Source organism: Chrysemys picta, chromosome 16 (assembly GCF_011386835.1).
Source record: "Chrysemys picta bellii isolate R12L10 chromosome 16, ASM1138683v2, whole genome shotgun sequence".
NCBI lineage: Eukaryota > Metazoa > Chordata > Testudines > Emydidae > Chrysemys > Chrysemys picta.
In genome coordinates this window covers 19,768,441-19,784,568 of record NC_088806.1, presented here as the reverse complement: position 1 = coordinate 19,784,568, position 16,128 = coordinate 19,768,441, and the positions used below count along the sequence as shown (strand labels likewise).

The following is a 16,128-nucleotide window of genomic DNA, read 5'->3' as shown; positions in this document are numbered from 1 at the left end:
TGGAGGGCCCCATATTGGAGCTCCGGCATAGGTAAGATTCCTATTTGAATTTTTGCCTGAAGGATTGGAACCATTATAATGGGTCATAATCATAGAATCATAGGACTCGGGAAGCATTTTGCACAGTGGTTGTTCTCCTCCCATGCGCCTCCCTGACTGCATTTTGCTAGCACTCAGGTGTGTTAGCAGCCTTCTATACTGTGCGCTGGAGGGGTGCAAAGAGCCCTAAACGTTTATCAGTGCTGAGCAGTGTCTGTAAGTAGCAGGGCTGGCTCCAGGCACCAGCACAGCAAGCAGGTGCTTGGGGCGGTCAATGGAAAGGGGCGGCACTTTAATGTTAGCCACCTCTTTTTTAAAACAACAGCCACAGAGAAGGAGGAAAGAGAAAAGACCAAACTACCTTTCCTTTCCTCCTCGGATATGTCATGGATCTTCTGGTTCACAAACTCTGCATAGGAGGCCGCATACCACACCTGGAGCAGACACACAAGGCAAAAAGACATCTTCTTAGATGAACCCCGAAATGAGGGGAATTCATTGGAGGCTTTCTTAAGCATTGCATTTAGACCTCTCATCTGACCCAATAACTTGTATTGCTCCTCTCACCCTTGATAAAGCCTGCTGAGTTCATTGTGCCCCCGCTGAGGAATAAAACAGCACTGCTCACAAAGTGTATCCATTTGATTTTCAGGTACCGTTTCCTAATATGAATCTTCATCTCACACATGGTAACCACTACTTGGAAAGGAAATGAGGTTAATCTCACTAGACTTGACTATATGATCTTAAAAGATGGAATACAGGTTTAGCAGGGATTCTTCCAGAAGAGATGGTCGTTTTTCTCTTTACAGACAATATGCAGCGTGGCATGCAGAGATTCGTTTTAAAATGTGTCTAAAGTAATAGTGGATTGGAGCATCATGCTCCTGCTTCCTACAGAAAAACCTGGACTCCCTGTAATTTAGAGAACAGGGATTTAGGAAGCCTAATGAAGAGGGAAGAGCAGTAAGCAAGACAGAAAATTACTACAGATTGGATAAGGATTTCAGTAGAGGCAAGGTCAAGGTTAGGATTCTGGTACTGTTTCAGAGGTTACCAACCCATCTCATTAAAAAGACTGAACTTACAAATGGCTTGTTTAGCTGAGCCTTAAACAGGATTTTAGGCTATGTCTACACCAGAGAGAGTACAGCGACGCAGCTGTGCCACTGTAAGATCTCTCGTGTAGCCGCTCTATGCCAAAAGGAGAGTGCTCTCCCATCGACATGATTAATCCACCTCCAATGAGTAACGGTAGATATGTTGGTGGGAGAAGCTCTCCTGCCGACATAGCGCTGTCCATACCAGCACTTATGTTGGTGTAACTTATGTCTCTCAGGATGTTGGGAGGGGGGGGGGTTATTCACACCCCCGAGTGACATAAGTCCTGCAACATAAGCTGTAGTGTAGACAAAGCCTTTAGAGTGAAAGACGTGGGACACATTTGTGTATTTCACTTCTGGGAGGACCGAGTACATTTCTATCGCAGAAGCCAAGCCTAAATGATGCTCTTGTTGGAGTCATTAGCAGGTATTTGTTATTTCCCAGGCACCTCACTGAGAGGACAAATTTTTCTGGAAAAGGGAAACTAACAGCTCATTAACAACAAAGGTCCATGAGTCTGTCAAGCAAGGTAAGCTCCTGCTTTAATGACCCTCCTGGCTCCATTCTTACACACAACTTACTGTTTCATGAATGCCTAATTGGGGAAAGGAAAATATACTATGGAGATGTTTGAACTCTCTGTTATCAGCCTGATTTTTACCCCCAAATGGCACTGCTAATACATGAAACAAGATTAAGGGCTTGTCAAGACGCAGATTTGTGCTGGTTTATCCACAGTGTGATTTCAATTTGGTTTAGTTAAACAGGAACAAAAGGCCATATTGACAGTCTTAAACTGATATAAACTAGGCTTATATTGATTCAGCTTAAAATGATTTGGAACAGATTTAAGATAAAACAAAAAATGTCACTCTAACTTCAAAATAAGTGTCTCTCTACACAGGGTTTTGGACTGATTTCACTACTTGGGTTTAAAACAGATTTATGTTAAGCTAATGAAACTTCTGTGTGTAGACAAGACAAGAGAGAGAGAGACAGAGGGAGAAGGAGGACACAGACAACAGCAAGAAAATTCTTGACAGCAGCAATCAGCCTTCTAATTAGTTCTCAAAATGGATGTTTGAAATTAAAACAACCTCTCCCAACCATCCCGCACTAAGCTCAATTTAATTAAAATGTTTTCAGTCTGGGACAAAAAGTAACTTCATCATGTTCTTAACCAGAAACCTAAAAATTAGATTCTATGTGTGGAGTATAAGTTTCAAAAGTCACAGGAAAGTTGAGTGAAGCAAGAGACCTCATTAGTTTACAGAGCATTAGTACACCAGCAGCCAATGATATTCAGGTGCAGGTGGGACGAATGGGAACAGGAAAACAGAGCATAACACTGTTGCAGTACTAGTTAGGTTATAATCAGTGGAGTACAAGTCAAGATGGCTGCTAGGAGTACACTATGAGAGAGAGATCATTTGTAATCATTTATTTTGAGCTTCCTCACTTAGGATCTGATCCAAAACCCATTGAAATCAATGAAAGTCTTTCTCCTGACTTCACTGGGCTGTGGATCAGGCCCCCATCTGCTATAGCAAGCTAAAAAGGTTAAGAAATTGCTCAGACTATTTAAGAACAATAAATGCTAATGTTTAAGGCTTTGTCTACACCAGGGGTTGGCAACGTTTGGAACGCGGCTCGCCAGGGTAAGCACCCTGGCGGGCCGGGCCGGGCCAGTTTTATTTATCTGCTGACGCGGCAGGTTCAGCCGATCGTGGCCCCCACTGTCCGCGGTTTGCTGTCCCAGGCCAATGGGGGCGGTGGGAAGTGGCGCGGGTGAGCGATGTGCTGGCCGCGGTTTCTCACCGCCCCCATTGGCCTGGGACGGCGAACCGCGGCCAGTGGGGACCACGATTGGCCCAACCTGCCGCGTCAGCAGGTAAATAAAACTGGCCCGGCCCGGCCCGCCAGGGTGCTTACCCTGGCAAGCCGCGTGCCAAACGTTGCCGACCCCTGGTCTACACTAAAGTTATAACCAAGTCCAGGGATAACAGGGTTTCAATTTGTAGCATAGGTGGGATCTTAACTGAGTTGGGTATTTGGGATATTTTCTACATTTCAATTTACCTTCTTTCCCACTATAAAGGGGAATCATGATGGGTGAGCACTGCAGTCTCTTACCTTCAGTTCCTGTTTGGGCTCCACATTCTTAATTGTTGTATAATAAATATGGTGGCCATACTGGTATGCCACCAGGTTCTGCTCCAGGTGGTTTTGGGCTGGACGCACAAACATCATCCAGTTACAAAGCGCCTCACTGGACAGCTCAAACCACAGATCCTCTTGTAAATCCCTGTCTTTTCTGTCACCCTTCTCAAGAGACACCTGAGGCAAAAACCAAAATGCACAGAGTAGTCGAATTCCACAGTGGTCACATAATACAAAGGAACCTGAGCCCTTAAAAATCTGTTCTGACAACTACAGCTTCTCCATGAGGAAGGTAATGCAGCCAGAGCTGAGATTTTCACTTTGCCCACAGGACTCCGGTAACAGATGGAACCTAGGAAGGGGCTTAAAAATAGGCACAGATGGGATCTATGATTGTAAGGGACATGCAAAGACAGTGGACCCTCCCTCAGATGGTGAGTGAAAGAACTATGTTCATTCATCTATACCTGATGTACTTCTGCAAATAGGCCATGGAAACTGGAGATGGCAAAGACCTAATGCAGGGATTGGCAATCTTTGGTATGCGGCCCGTCAGGGAAATCCGCTGGCAGGCCGGGATGGTTTGTTTACCTGCAGCGTCCGCAGGTTCGGCCGATCGCAGCTCCCACTGGCCGCGGTTCCTCGCTCCAGGCCAATGGGGGCTGCGGGAAGCGGCGTGGGCTGAGGGATGTCCCGCAGCCCCCATTGGCCTAGAATGGTGAACCGCGGCCAGTGGGAGCTGCGATCGGCCGAACCTGTGGACGCTGCAGGTAAACAAACCGTCCTGGCCTGCCAGCGGATTTCCCTGATGGGCCACATGCCAAAGGTTGCCAATCCCTGACCCAATGTATTAGGTTATGTGGACTAGTGATCGTCAGTCTGTGCCTCTACAGATTCTCAAAGCTCTTTGTGGCCTCACCTCCACTGAATACAGGAGTACTCCCAGCATGCAAATCAGTGAGCAAATAGATCAGAGTCATTCAAATCCCTCCTCTTTCATCCAAACAGATTTGAAAAAGGGAGAAAATCCCCCTTCCGTCTAGAAGTCAGGGGAGGAAGAGTCAGAAAGAAGAAATTGTGCCAGCTGAAGTCACAGCATGCCACAATGCAATGGCTGCAAAATGTCCTGAGATGGAGTTGCAACGTTTGTGTTGACACTCTGCTTTAGTCAACTAACAGTGAATCATAGCACTCAGTGTCATGAGACAGATATGTCACAGCACAATAGTATCAGGATGTGCATCTTGACTCTTTTGTGGCTCCCTGCAACTACCTTGGATGACTAAGTAGCTCTCTGGCTGTACCAGGTTGGTAACAGTTGCACTGCAGTAAGATGAAGGTGTCGGGAGAACACCTCTGATAAAATCACAACAACAGATTCTAGGGCACGAAAAACAAGTAGGTGTAAGGTGTCTCTCTTTCTCTCTCTCTCACACACACACACACACTCAGAGTGTTACCTTTAAATGGATGTAGCAGTCTTTCAGTTCAGTTTGTCTGACCAGCGGTCCCTCCACGGGGCCAAACTGTGTGCGTTTGGGAATGCGTCTTTTGGAGAACACTCCGCCCAGGAACCTGTCTATATAGAGCACCAGGGGGAGGCTGGCTCTTGCTCTGGTCAGCACTGGCCGGTTTGGGATTGGGTGCAAGGGTCCATGTTTCGGACACACCGAGGGATGTGCGTTATTACACTCTTCACACCCTGCAACACAGTCAGAGAGGAAATGAATAATGGACATGAATTCCCATGCACTGGCATAAAGAAAGGCCCTTACACACAAGATATGATCCCCCTTTAACTGCCTCTGACCTGAATATTTGCCAGAAACTGCTGCAGGTACCACAGCACTCAAGCTAATGGTCTGTTTATGCTTTAAGAAAGCTGTCATCTTACAATGAAACACAGAAGAGAAGCCTTACGTTTTACTTATAAGCAAACAGTGCACTCACTCCTTGAAAGCATCTCAGAGGCCCCAGCTAATGGAGAATGCAGCTGCCCACCATCGAAGTCAGATAAAGGCTGGTGTGAGTATATATGCTTCTAGGTGCAATCCAAGGTGTTGGCTATGATCTCTAAAGCCCCGCATGGTCTTTGACTCCACTTACCAAATGGTTGACCAAAAAAACAACCAACTAGGGAAGGGGGAAGAGGGCAGTAAACTAAATGCTTCCTCTTACGCTTACACAGATCATGGGGGTCAAAGGGTCGAGGTGGATCTGGGTCCCATTCATCCAAGTCGGTGTCTTCCCCGTCTTCGTCTTCATCTTCATCATCCTCGTCATCGTCATCATCTTCCTCTTTCGTTTCCATCCTCCCCATTGGGTTCTGCAAAGGTGCTAAAGGATCAGAACCATCCACTGCCTCCATAGGAGGTAATACCTGGTTATGCACTGGTAATGATGCCTGAGGAAAGAATTCACAACACAAAGTTAGATGGCCCTCCTATCCAGAGGGGATCAAAGCTCACAATTAGATCATCACCTCTATCACAAAGGCAAGAAAACAAGATTATTGCTAATCTACTCTTCACCTCTTTGTTTCCTTTGGTAACCAAACAGAAAATGAGGGAGAGTGAAATCATAAGTATATCACCGCTGAGCCTATGTGCCCTGTAATGCTTCACTGTTCATAGTACTGTGAACCTTCCCAGGCAGGCGCTTGGTGAAAATATCTACCCAACCCCATAAAACAGTGACACATCAGGAGGATGCACCAAATGAGAGGAATTTTGAATCTTCAGAGGGTCTTAGCAACTAAACAAATCCCACTCCCTATCCGTGCTTGAAGAAAGTACCTTGGGTCTATCTTAATTTATTTTGATTTATAAAATGCAATTATTCAATGCTCTGACATATGATCTTCTCCCTCCTACCACGAAAGCAAATGAAAACAACCCCTTACATCCACACAGAGGCAGAGTTCACCATCTCTCTCTCACACACACTCTCTCTCACGCACGTGCATGCAAACACACACACACCACACAGGCAGAGTTCAATAACGCAGTAGATAATTAAGATCTAAAATCCTATCAACGTAAGACAACAAGGCTGATTCTTAATAGCTAACGGGTGTTTCATTTTAGCTCTAATTTTAATGAAGATTTTCTTTGTCTTCATCCACACAAAAAGCAGAGGTAAATTCTCCACAATGTACAAAAATATCCAACCTCCAAAACAGGTCTCTCAGAAAGAGAACAAGAAAATTATACAGGTTTGTCGCATCTTACGCGCATTTAACATGTGCGAATTCAGCTTTACACGGTCGGCAAAAACAAAAACAAAACCAAAAAAAAGAGAAAAATAACAATTTAAATACTGTTCATGTAGTGCGGGCGATTCTGCCCGCCATTACACTCAATGTAATTTTGACTATACGCGGTTTTCGCTTTACGCGCTGACCGCGGAACGTAACCCCAGCGTAAGATGAAACAGACCTGTATATTGTAAAACCTGTCTTAACAGACTACCAAAAAGAGAACAACCGACACTGGTCACATATAATAGCAGGGATTACTAAATTTGATACTCAAAGCCTTGGGAGAATACTTTAAAGCAGGGGTTCTCAAACTTCATTGCACCGCAACCCACTGCTGACAAAAAAAATTATTTCCTGACCCCAGGAAGTGGGACTGAAGCCTGAGCCTGCCCAAGTCCCACTGTCCCAGGTCGGGGAGGAGCGGGGGCAAAGTCCGAGTCCCACTGCTCCAGGCAGGGGGTCCAAAGCTGAAGCTCAAGGGCTTCAGTCCCAGGCAGGGGGCCTGAAATCTGAGTCCTGCCACCCAGGGCCGAAGCCCTCAGGCTTTGGCTTCGGCCCTGGGCAGTGGGGCTCGGGCTTCATCCCCGGGCCCCAGCAAGTTTAAGCCAGCCCTGGAGACCCCATTCAAAGGGGGTCCCGACCCACAGTTTGAGAACCGCTGCTTTAAAGTGATTGCTTCAGACAGAACAGTCCCTAGAGCATGTTTCACTATACATTAAACAAATATCCCCCGCCCCCTCAAAAAAGCCCCATATTGCATGATAAGACAATGGAATGCTGTAGAAGCCTTCACTAAAACTTTTTTTTGCATCGCTTCTTGCATCACTCAGACATATTTAATCATCTGTTTCCATGGAGCAGTGACATCAGAGTACCTTTACAGTTAAAAGAAAAGGGGTCCTGGCAACTTACTCTGTCTGCTTGTGGACCCTGCTCCAGAGCCATTTGCTGTGGGGATTCGGCAACGTTGCCGAGCACGGAGAGGTTGGTGGAATTCATGCTCTGAGCAGCGGCAGGCAAGAGCACAGTTACCTAAAATCACAGGCACTCATTTTAGCACTGCAGCATTTCTATCAGTCACTTACACATGGGCAGTGCCCTGCATACAAAGCTTCTTGGAGCTCTTCACAAGATGAAAAAAATGCAGAGTTCTAAAGGTGTTTTTGGTAGAGATGATGGGCCTGAACCAAGCACCTGGACCCAAGCATTCCTGAATTGGAGGGAAAGGGTTTTGAATCCAGATCTGAATTTTGCAGCTTTGGCATATTCCATCTCCGGCTTTCAGCTTTAATTTAAGGTCCTTTCCAGTCTGGGATTAAAACCATGCTAGCTGCAAGTGTGTTTAAATGCCCTTTAGCTAGCTGGTTCCTGCTAGAACTAATGCACCAGGGACTTTGTTTTTTTCTTTTGTTCTTCCCACATACACACTTTTCCCTCCCTTTTCCTTTCCCTTGCAACAAAGACTATAGCTCCCTAATTTCTTCTCTGTTTCTTTTCCTTTAACAAACCAAGGAACAATACATTAAAGAAACTAGTAATAAAGAGATTAAGTTGAGAGATGAAGCACTCAAAACTCAGGATTCCAAAAGTTAGCATTATCTACTGCCCTCCTTAGTTGGCCACACGTCACATGTAGTATTTTTCTATTCTTGTTTTCCTTGTTATAGTAACACACATCTTAATTTACAATATTATTGAGTGTATTAATTTACCTCTCCCATAGAACAATTTAGATGTGTAAGACTGCTGAATTAATATTGCAGGAATGACCTTTCCTGACTTTTGAGTGCTGCTTTCTACTTATCTATGCAGGTATTTTACATGATGTTCATCACTGTGCTGTCTGAACTTTCACCTTTCTTAATCTTTAACACTGCATCGGTGCTAGTGTTGCATATAATTATATAAGCAGTCTTTCAACTGAGACACAAACCCTTGTCCATCTATAGAGAGGCATTGAGAGAACTAAATGATGATCAAAAACCAGAACAAAAGGTGTGCAGTCAAGAACAGAGAGGGAGAAAGTCCCTCTTATAGATATATACATATGGAGGTGGTATATGTTTTCTAATTCTAGTTCGGCTCTAAAAGAGATAATATTAGAACAGCCCAGGCTTCACTAGGGGCTAGAGTGGGCACTACAGAATGGATGCATTGGCCAGTATATTAGAGAGGTGTAAATTAGTGCAATTCCCCAAAAGGCTGCAAAGTATTCTCTCAGGGAACAGACAAAAAAACCCCAAAAACCCCAAAATACATGGATACTCAAGTTCCTAGTTCCTTTGAGTTTGTTGTTGTTTTAATTGGTCTAATTTATAAAATTGCTTTCAAATTAGGACTGCAGAGAGCAGTGTGAAAATGACCAGGATGCAGCCAAGAAGACAGCTGAAATTAACTGTCTGGTATTGACATTTCCTGATGCCAAATGGCAATGCAATAGGCATCATTATTCAGTGGCATGCCTCCAGACCTGCCAGCAATGAGGAGTTCACACAAAGCTTGTGTCTGTGCGTATATCCTATTAGCACCTCCACATATATCACGCTTCAAACACATTGTTACTCTCATCTCCATGACGCGCATTGTAAGGAATCAACATTACTTTAAAAAAAGCTTGGAATGGCCCTTTCATATCGAGTTCTTTTGAAAGACAGGAGGAGCCTTCTTTATCATTTTAACTGCTATGATTAGTTCAGATGTCACACAGGAAATGTATGTGTATAACACCCGCGGAAGCAGCAGCTGCTCTAATGATATGATAACGGCTCACAAACAAATGGAAGGCCTAGCCTGGAAAAATTATGATATTAAAAGATGTTGGTGTAGGGGCAGGACTTTGGTGGGAGGGTTGGGGATATAGAAATAAACCACTTGGTCCCCACGTGGCATATCCTGTTATTATCAGGAGATACCGTATGTGTGGGCAGGGCCGGCGCTTCCATTTAGGCGACCTAGGCGGTTGCCTAGGGCACCAGGATTTGCGGGGGCGGCAATTCGACGGTGGGGGGTCCTTCCGCGCTCCAGGTCTTCGGTGGCAATTCTGCGGCGGGTCCTTCACTCGCTCCGGGACCCGCCGCCGAAGTGTCCCGAAGACTGGGAGCGCGGAAGGTCTCCCGTGCCGCAGAATTGACGACGACGACCAGGAGCACGGAAGGACCCCTGCCTAGGGCGCCAAAAACCCTGGCGCCGCTCCTGTGTGTGGGGATGGGAACCAGTATCTTTGCTGTGTTTTAAGTGTACAACTTGCATTGTTTCTGGTTTTAAGTTTGATCAGACATTTACAGCCTGCTGAAAAAACACAGATTAAACAGACAATAATAAGGGTGGGGGTTGTTTGTTATTTTTAAATGTGAATCCAATCTAATAAAAAATGCCAGAATGGCAACTACGGACTGCAATCCTCTATCCACAGAATAGGTGGAGCACAGACAACAGACCTGTAAGCTTCCTTCGCATTCTACCCATGCGCCTCGACCCTGATCTGGAGGGTCTCCTTCTAGCAGTGAGAAAGGACCTTGTTCTCTGTCTCTGTTCATTCCTTCGAGTCTCTGCTGAGACTGTCAACAAGGTTGCAGGAGAGAATCAATTGTAGTGGTAGCTTTTATACTATGGAAATGATTGAGATCTACCATCTCACTTCATATAGGTCACTAAACTGCTATCAAATGGTCATGATTTTTAAATCAGTAATGACCAGGGCTGACTTTAAACCAATAACCTAGAAGTGAAAGTATCCATATCTTATTACCATTTCCTTGAACTATCCAATCCTTGGATACATATTAGATAAAATGAAAAACAATCCTTCCCCACCCACCCAGAAAAAAAAATCTTGCATCATCCCGCCTTCACAACCACAGTCCTCAATTTCATGCTGCTCCTAGTCAATTTTAAACTGGTGAGCACAACAAGCAGAAAGCCTGGAATACACATATCAGACATGGACCAAGTAATTTAACTATTTAGCCTTTACAATTACTTTCCTAAGAAATACCTGAGAAATGTTTGGCAAATTAAGAACTGGATCCATAATAGTCCATTGATATCAGCAGAAAGACTCCATTGACTTCAATGGTCTTTGGATCAGACCCTGTCTGAGGAAACCTAGAAGCCCTGGCTACCTGTGACTACACTAAAAACCAAAAGAAGTAACAAAACAAAACAAAATCACACAGATCTATTCTCCCATTTAAAGGGACACTGTTGAGGGATTTTTCATAATATTAAGGAGGAAAAAAAATCAGAGTAGTAGTAATATAACCCCTTTAAAGCTTAAAACTGAATTCTGCTACAATTTTTCTACTCATTTATACACACATTGGTCAAGATAGCACTGGCTTGTTATTGTAAGATTGGTTGTTCATGATCACCAAGAAGCTGGAACTGAATGACTGAAAGAGAACACGATTTGTTCTGGACATAACTCAAAGTACCACAGTAGAATACACAATTCACGACAGTGCCCCTTTGCATTCCCTGAGAGTTCCTTCACTGTGGTATTCAGGATCCAGTAGAAAAAAAATGCTTCTCACCTGCTGTGTTGTGGCATCCTGCTGGACATAAGCCACTTGGGACGGGTCTGTAAACAGAGTCTAAACAAAGTGAAAAAGGCTTATCAATCAGGCCTCAGTTTACTACCAAATCACACAAAGAGAATTACTCTCCTGCTAAGAAGCAACCTATGTAAGAATTATTTATTTTATTGAAGTCTAAAGTGCATATTACAGACACAGCTGTATTCAATTTATACCAGTAACCCTATGTATGTAGAAATTAAACTGAAACTAGTGGCCTCCATATAGACTAGTGGCAGCTCCATAAAAGGATAATAATTTTACATTAATATTGCACCTTTCATTCAGATACCCAAAATGTGTTTACAGACTTTACTGATCGTATATATGGAATAATATTTTTCTCCATTGCTAAAGGGTAACAACCTCTAGGATGAAATACAACAGCTGTTTAACAGTACACAGCAACACTACAGAACAATTTAAGGCAAGAATTTAGACATATTGGATTCAATTGAAATTACAGGGGGATTTAGAGAGGTAAAATGTTTACCCAAAATGGAATTGAGCCAGGATCAAAGAAGTTGGAGATGGAAGACTGTTAGACTACTAATTCCATCATTCTGCAAGTGTGGGAGCTAGCCCCTTAAAAGAAGATGTATCAAACAGCTCCTATATTTAAACAATTTTTAATGGCTACAAGTGGTCAGGAAGTTGGTTTTTAATCTCATGTGAGAAATGACACCTCCAGCATTGTTTTAGTAACTAGAAGGAGTGCCACCCAGTGAACCACGATCACCGCTTCCCATCTGGAGAGAGAAAACCCTAGGAAAACTAAGTACTGACCAAGGTCAACTCTGCTTGGCTTCTGAAATTTAAAAATATCACCCCTTGAAGGGGTCTGGCTGCAGGTTGAATAAACACAATACTGTCAAAACTCAATCAGTGCTTTATAATGCAGTGTGCTCAAATGTAAGTTAGTGTCCTATTTACACACTACAGCCTCTTTTGAACAATAAGACTAAGTCTGAGGGCCTTCTGAGGTACGTGATTAGTAACTTTCTAGGCGATTTCCACTCGTGAGCCATTTCCTCTCACAACACCTCAATCCCTCACCACTTTGTTCTCAAACTGGATGGGACTTGAAGATTGCTGGCAGCTTATGCACTATATTATGATAAACTCTGTATATACTATCTCAGAGCTGTATGACATAGGTGGAAAATGGGGCAAAAGGCAACTCTGGTGTTGCCCCATATACTAAATACAGTTCCTTTACAATGTTAATATGAATGCTGCCATATCAGCAAAGGGATTAAATGCTCTTGACAAGGTCTCTCTCCCTTTAAATATATTATATATACACATGGAGATATAGATACATACATATACATCACATAAAATATATGCTATCAGGAACAGCAGTTATTAGATATTTATTTAATCTAATAATTATGCAGGACAAAAATCAGGCCTCTCAAATCAATTGTTTTGCCTAAATAAGGATTACTGGGTTAGAGCCAATGCTTTCAGATCCTATGACAAAAAGTGCTATACAAGTGCGGAATCTATTATTATTATTATTAATTACCAGAACTGTGCTGTGCAAAATAAAGAGACTGTTTCTAAGAAAAGCATGGATTAAGCAGCACCTCTTCCCTCTCCTAAGTATTCACAGCCTAGAGCTTTTAGCATTTTATGGAATAAGGTGCAGGCAGAATTTCTACAGTGATTACAAACAGCTTTGATTTAATTACAGTCCAGTCTAACTGAAGTGAAATAGCCAGTACTTCGTGGTTAATAGCCCCAGCATCCCTTGATTACCACATATGCAGAGTTGATTGGAATGAACAGTATATACTCCCTCTTCACCAACGGTTAGAGAGAGGTGGCTATGCACAGCTGATGGCCATTATACAAATCACATAACTTTGCAGGTAGCTGGCTTTAATCCTGAATTAAATTATTATTCTGTGCAGCCCACAGGGGGCAGGAAGGGGACAGATGTGGAACTACACGTGCCTGCGTAGCCTCCACAGGATGGATGTAAACCAACGTGTGCTCCGAGGTGTCCACTGAGGTGTAAGAGGTGCCATCTGCTGTGTAGACCACCTGCTGCGGGGGACGGTCCTGATCATCACTGTACACAATTTGTGCCACTGTTCCACCTTCAGGGACAAAATGCACCTGGAGAAGAAATGAAGATGATATCCTTAAATAAATGTCTCTGTGAAAGTGTCCACAAACACACTCATAATAGCCATATTCATCATGTAAAGACCTCCTGAGTCCATTCTACACAGCCAATTGTTATGGACATAACACAAAAATCATTGTATAATTTGGACTGAGAAGCCTAATCTAAATGCCAGTGAGGTAGAATCCTGCACATAAAAATCACTACATCCTTTTCCTTTTTACTCTGCATTTTAACTAGAGACATAAATATTTATACACAGCCATTCCTAACATTTAGTTCTTGGATCATTCTTCTCCCTTCTGCTTTTTGCAAAAAGAAGTCGAGATGATACAGAACAAGCCTTGTTAATTGTTTCTATACTTTTTCAATTTATTTTAATACAATTTTGTGGATTTATATTATTTCATTCATTCAGTTTTGTATTTGGATAGTAATTATTTAGTTCTTATTTGAACAGCCAACATAGTTCATTAACTTACTGATGCTGCTGCAAGTGATACTACTATATCTGTAATGTTGGAATGTGATATGTGGGATTGTTTCCCTGTAGGATGTACATGCATAAAGCTATTTGAATGGGAAAAAATATAATTGCAAAAATTATTTGATAGCTCCTAAAGCTGCTAATGGGATACAGAGACTGCACCTCCAGGCCAGCAGTTCATATCTAGCCAGGTAGTGACTGGAAATTGTTGTCCACGATGGCCTGTCTGAAATGAGTTGTTCTCAATCTTGTTGCCAGTAGGCAAGTGTTCTCTTCTTGACAACTTTGAGCTGAAGTGCTCAGAAATTTTGAAAACTGGGCCATTTATTTAGATACCTAAATATGGAATTAGGAACCTAACTTTAGATATCCATTTCCAAAGTATCTTAGCCAGAGTATATGCAGGTACTGCACTTTCACAGAGTTTGAAATAAAATTCATATTATTTTATTAAAACTTGTTATAAAATAATTGATTTTGTTTGGTCTTTTGGGATATTTTTTCTAAGAAAAAACATAAGCATCTTAGTTTAGGCACTAAATGTAGATCTTGAAAATAAAATGACATTTAAAAACTAATAATAATGATGAGAATAATACATAGCATGCATACGGTGCCTTTCATTTCCAGGATGCTGTGAAAATACTAATGAATCCTCACAACATCCCTTTGCAGTAGCCAGAGGAAGTAAGCATTGTTATTCCCATTTTACAGCAGGAGGAGCTGAGGTACAGACAAATGCAGTTTTTGGCAAAGTCCAGAGAGCAAGTTATTGGGACGGCCAGGATTTCAAGGCCTTACTCACAATCCTATGCAAATTCAGCTAAACAAAAATTGAATAATTGTTTTTAATGTGTATTTTAAATCATTCCGCTGCACTGCTGAGACCCTGAGCAACAGTATCTTACTAATATTTGAGAAGTAAACATGAAACTGATTTGAAACTAATGTGAAACTACTGAATCTTGCTTTTGCTGTCCAAACTGAGTGGAATACAAAGAGTGAAACAGAAGCAATGTAAAGTAAATGAGATTTTTATAAACCTAAGGCCCAATAATAACCACGGTTTAAAAAAAAATTCTGTATATATGATATTACTTTTGACAGTAATGCTTTGAACTGATCCACATTGGTGCTAGAAAATTAAAGCAAAGTGGATGTGTGATGTGACTTTCTGTTATGCTTACAATGAAAAAATGGCAGTAGGAATCTACTATATATGTATTATGGTCTTGTGTTAGTCATGTGACTAATCCTACTGACATCAGTTGGACTAATTCAATGAATTCTTACACATAAAAGAAGGATTTGGCTGTAGTGGTCACTGGAAATTACATATTTCCTTTTGGCATCACCTCCTCCTGCACTACTACAACACTTTATCCAGAGGTCCGATTAGAAAGAAAGAAATTGTGGTACTTTCCCAAGCTTCCACCCATGCTTCCAAGCCCAGCTATGTCCATTTCTGATGCCACTACCAGCAGATTGTGCAAAGCTTCTTATGATTGTCGTTCCCCGGCGCTGTGTGCTTATACTAGCAGTGAAATTGTGGACAATGTTGACATTTAAATGACCATTGGTAGGCTCCAGAAATCACACCCCTCAAAATGAATAGGGATAGTTAATATCTCTCAGAGCTATTGTTTCAGGCTGTCTGCAAACTCAGACAGACTTCACAGCATTGGTTTACACTCAATTCAATTGCTCAAGCTTTACTTTGCAAACATAGTGGCTAGGCTTCAATTTCTTCTCAAGCTTAGCTTCTGGAGCACAAGATGGCAGGCTCCGGACAAAAAGTATGAGCTTGTTGACCTGCTGCAAGCAAGCCCAACTCAATCCCTGACTCTAAGAAATAATTAGAGAAAGTTCTAGGAGCTGCTAGTCACCTGAGCAGTATTCTGTTCCTGCTCAGCAGATTCAGACCACACCTGTGGACTTTCCTCTTTCGAGTCCATCTCGTCCCTGCTGTGGTGCTCCATGGTGACAGCTAATTACAGGAGCAGTGCTTGGCTGAATAGATTCATCTGTTCGCTGTGTCTCTACTCACACAAGACAAGGTGATCTTCTGTAACATGGCTATGACAGAAAAGAGACCCAAGATATTAAATAGCCGAGTACAATCAATTTCCATTGTAACAGAAAGGCAGCTGAAAGGTGTTACTATCTACCACATGCAGGGATGTGCTTCTAGGACAGAAGTCTTAATTTTATGAACATATTTTTTCTCAGTTCTCTTTCCCAAATCCTGCTGTACAGTATTTTCTATCTACAGTAGATGAGGAAACAGGCCAACAACTGCAAATGGCAGAGCTCCTTAGGAGGCCTGGGAGAAACAGATCCATCCTGCAGCACTGAATGTGATAATTAT

At 42.6% G+C, this 16,128-nt stretch overlaps 1 protein-coding gene across 10 annotated transcripts in view; it reads right to left on the bottom strand.

Moving 5' to 3' along the window:
* The window catches only part of PRDM10 (PR/SET domain 10), a 69,616-nt gene that overhangs the window by 37,990 nt on the left and 15,498 nt on the right, over positions 1-16,128 (bottom strand). For 8 of the 10 annotated variants that reach the window (XR_010592959.1, XM_065568960.1, XM_042851941.2 and 5 more), the window contains 8 exons: positions 15,647-15,836; positions 13,099-13,263; positions 11,095-11,154; positions 7,475-7,594; positions 5,488-5,707; positions 4,764-5,005; positions 3,277-3,480; positions 401-473 (listed from right to left, as the gene is read on the bottom strand). Coding sequence is in view for 9 of the 10 variants with exons in the window: in XM_065568960.1 (XP_065425032.1) it covers positions 401-473; positions 3,277-3,480; positions 4,764-5,005; positions 5,488-5,707; positions 7,475-7,594; positions 11,095-11,154; positions 13,099-13,263; positions 15,647-15,739 (1,177 nt within the window). In the remaining variant the exon portion in view is untranslated. The remainder of the gene's footprint in view (positions 1-400; positions 474-3,276; positions 3,481-4,763; positions 5,006-5,487; positions 5,708-7,474; positions 7,595-11,094; positions 11,155-13,098; positions 13,264-15,646; positions 15,837-16,128) is intronic. The other 2 variants (XM_042851946.2, XM_065568961.1) reach the window with 2 other exon arrangements.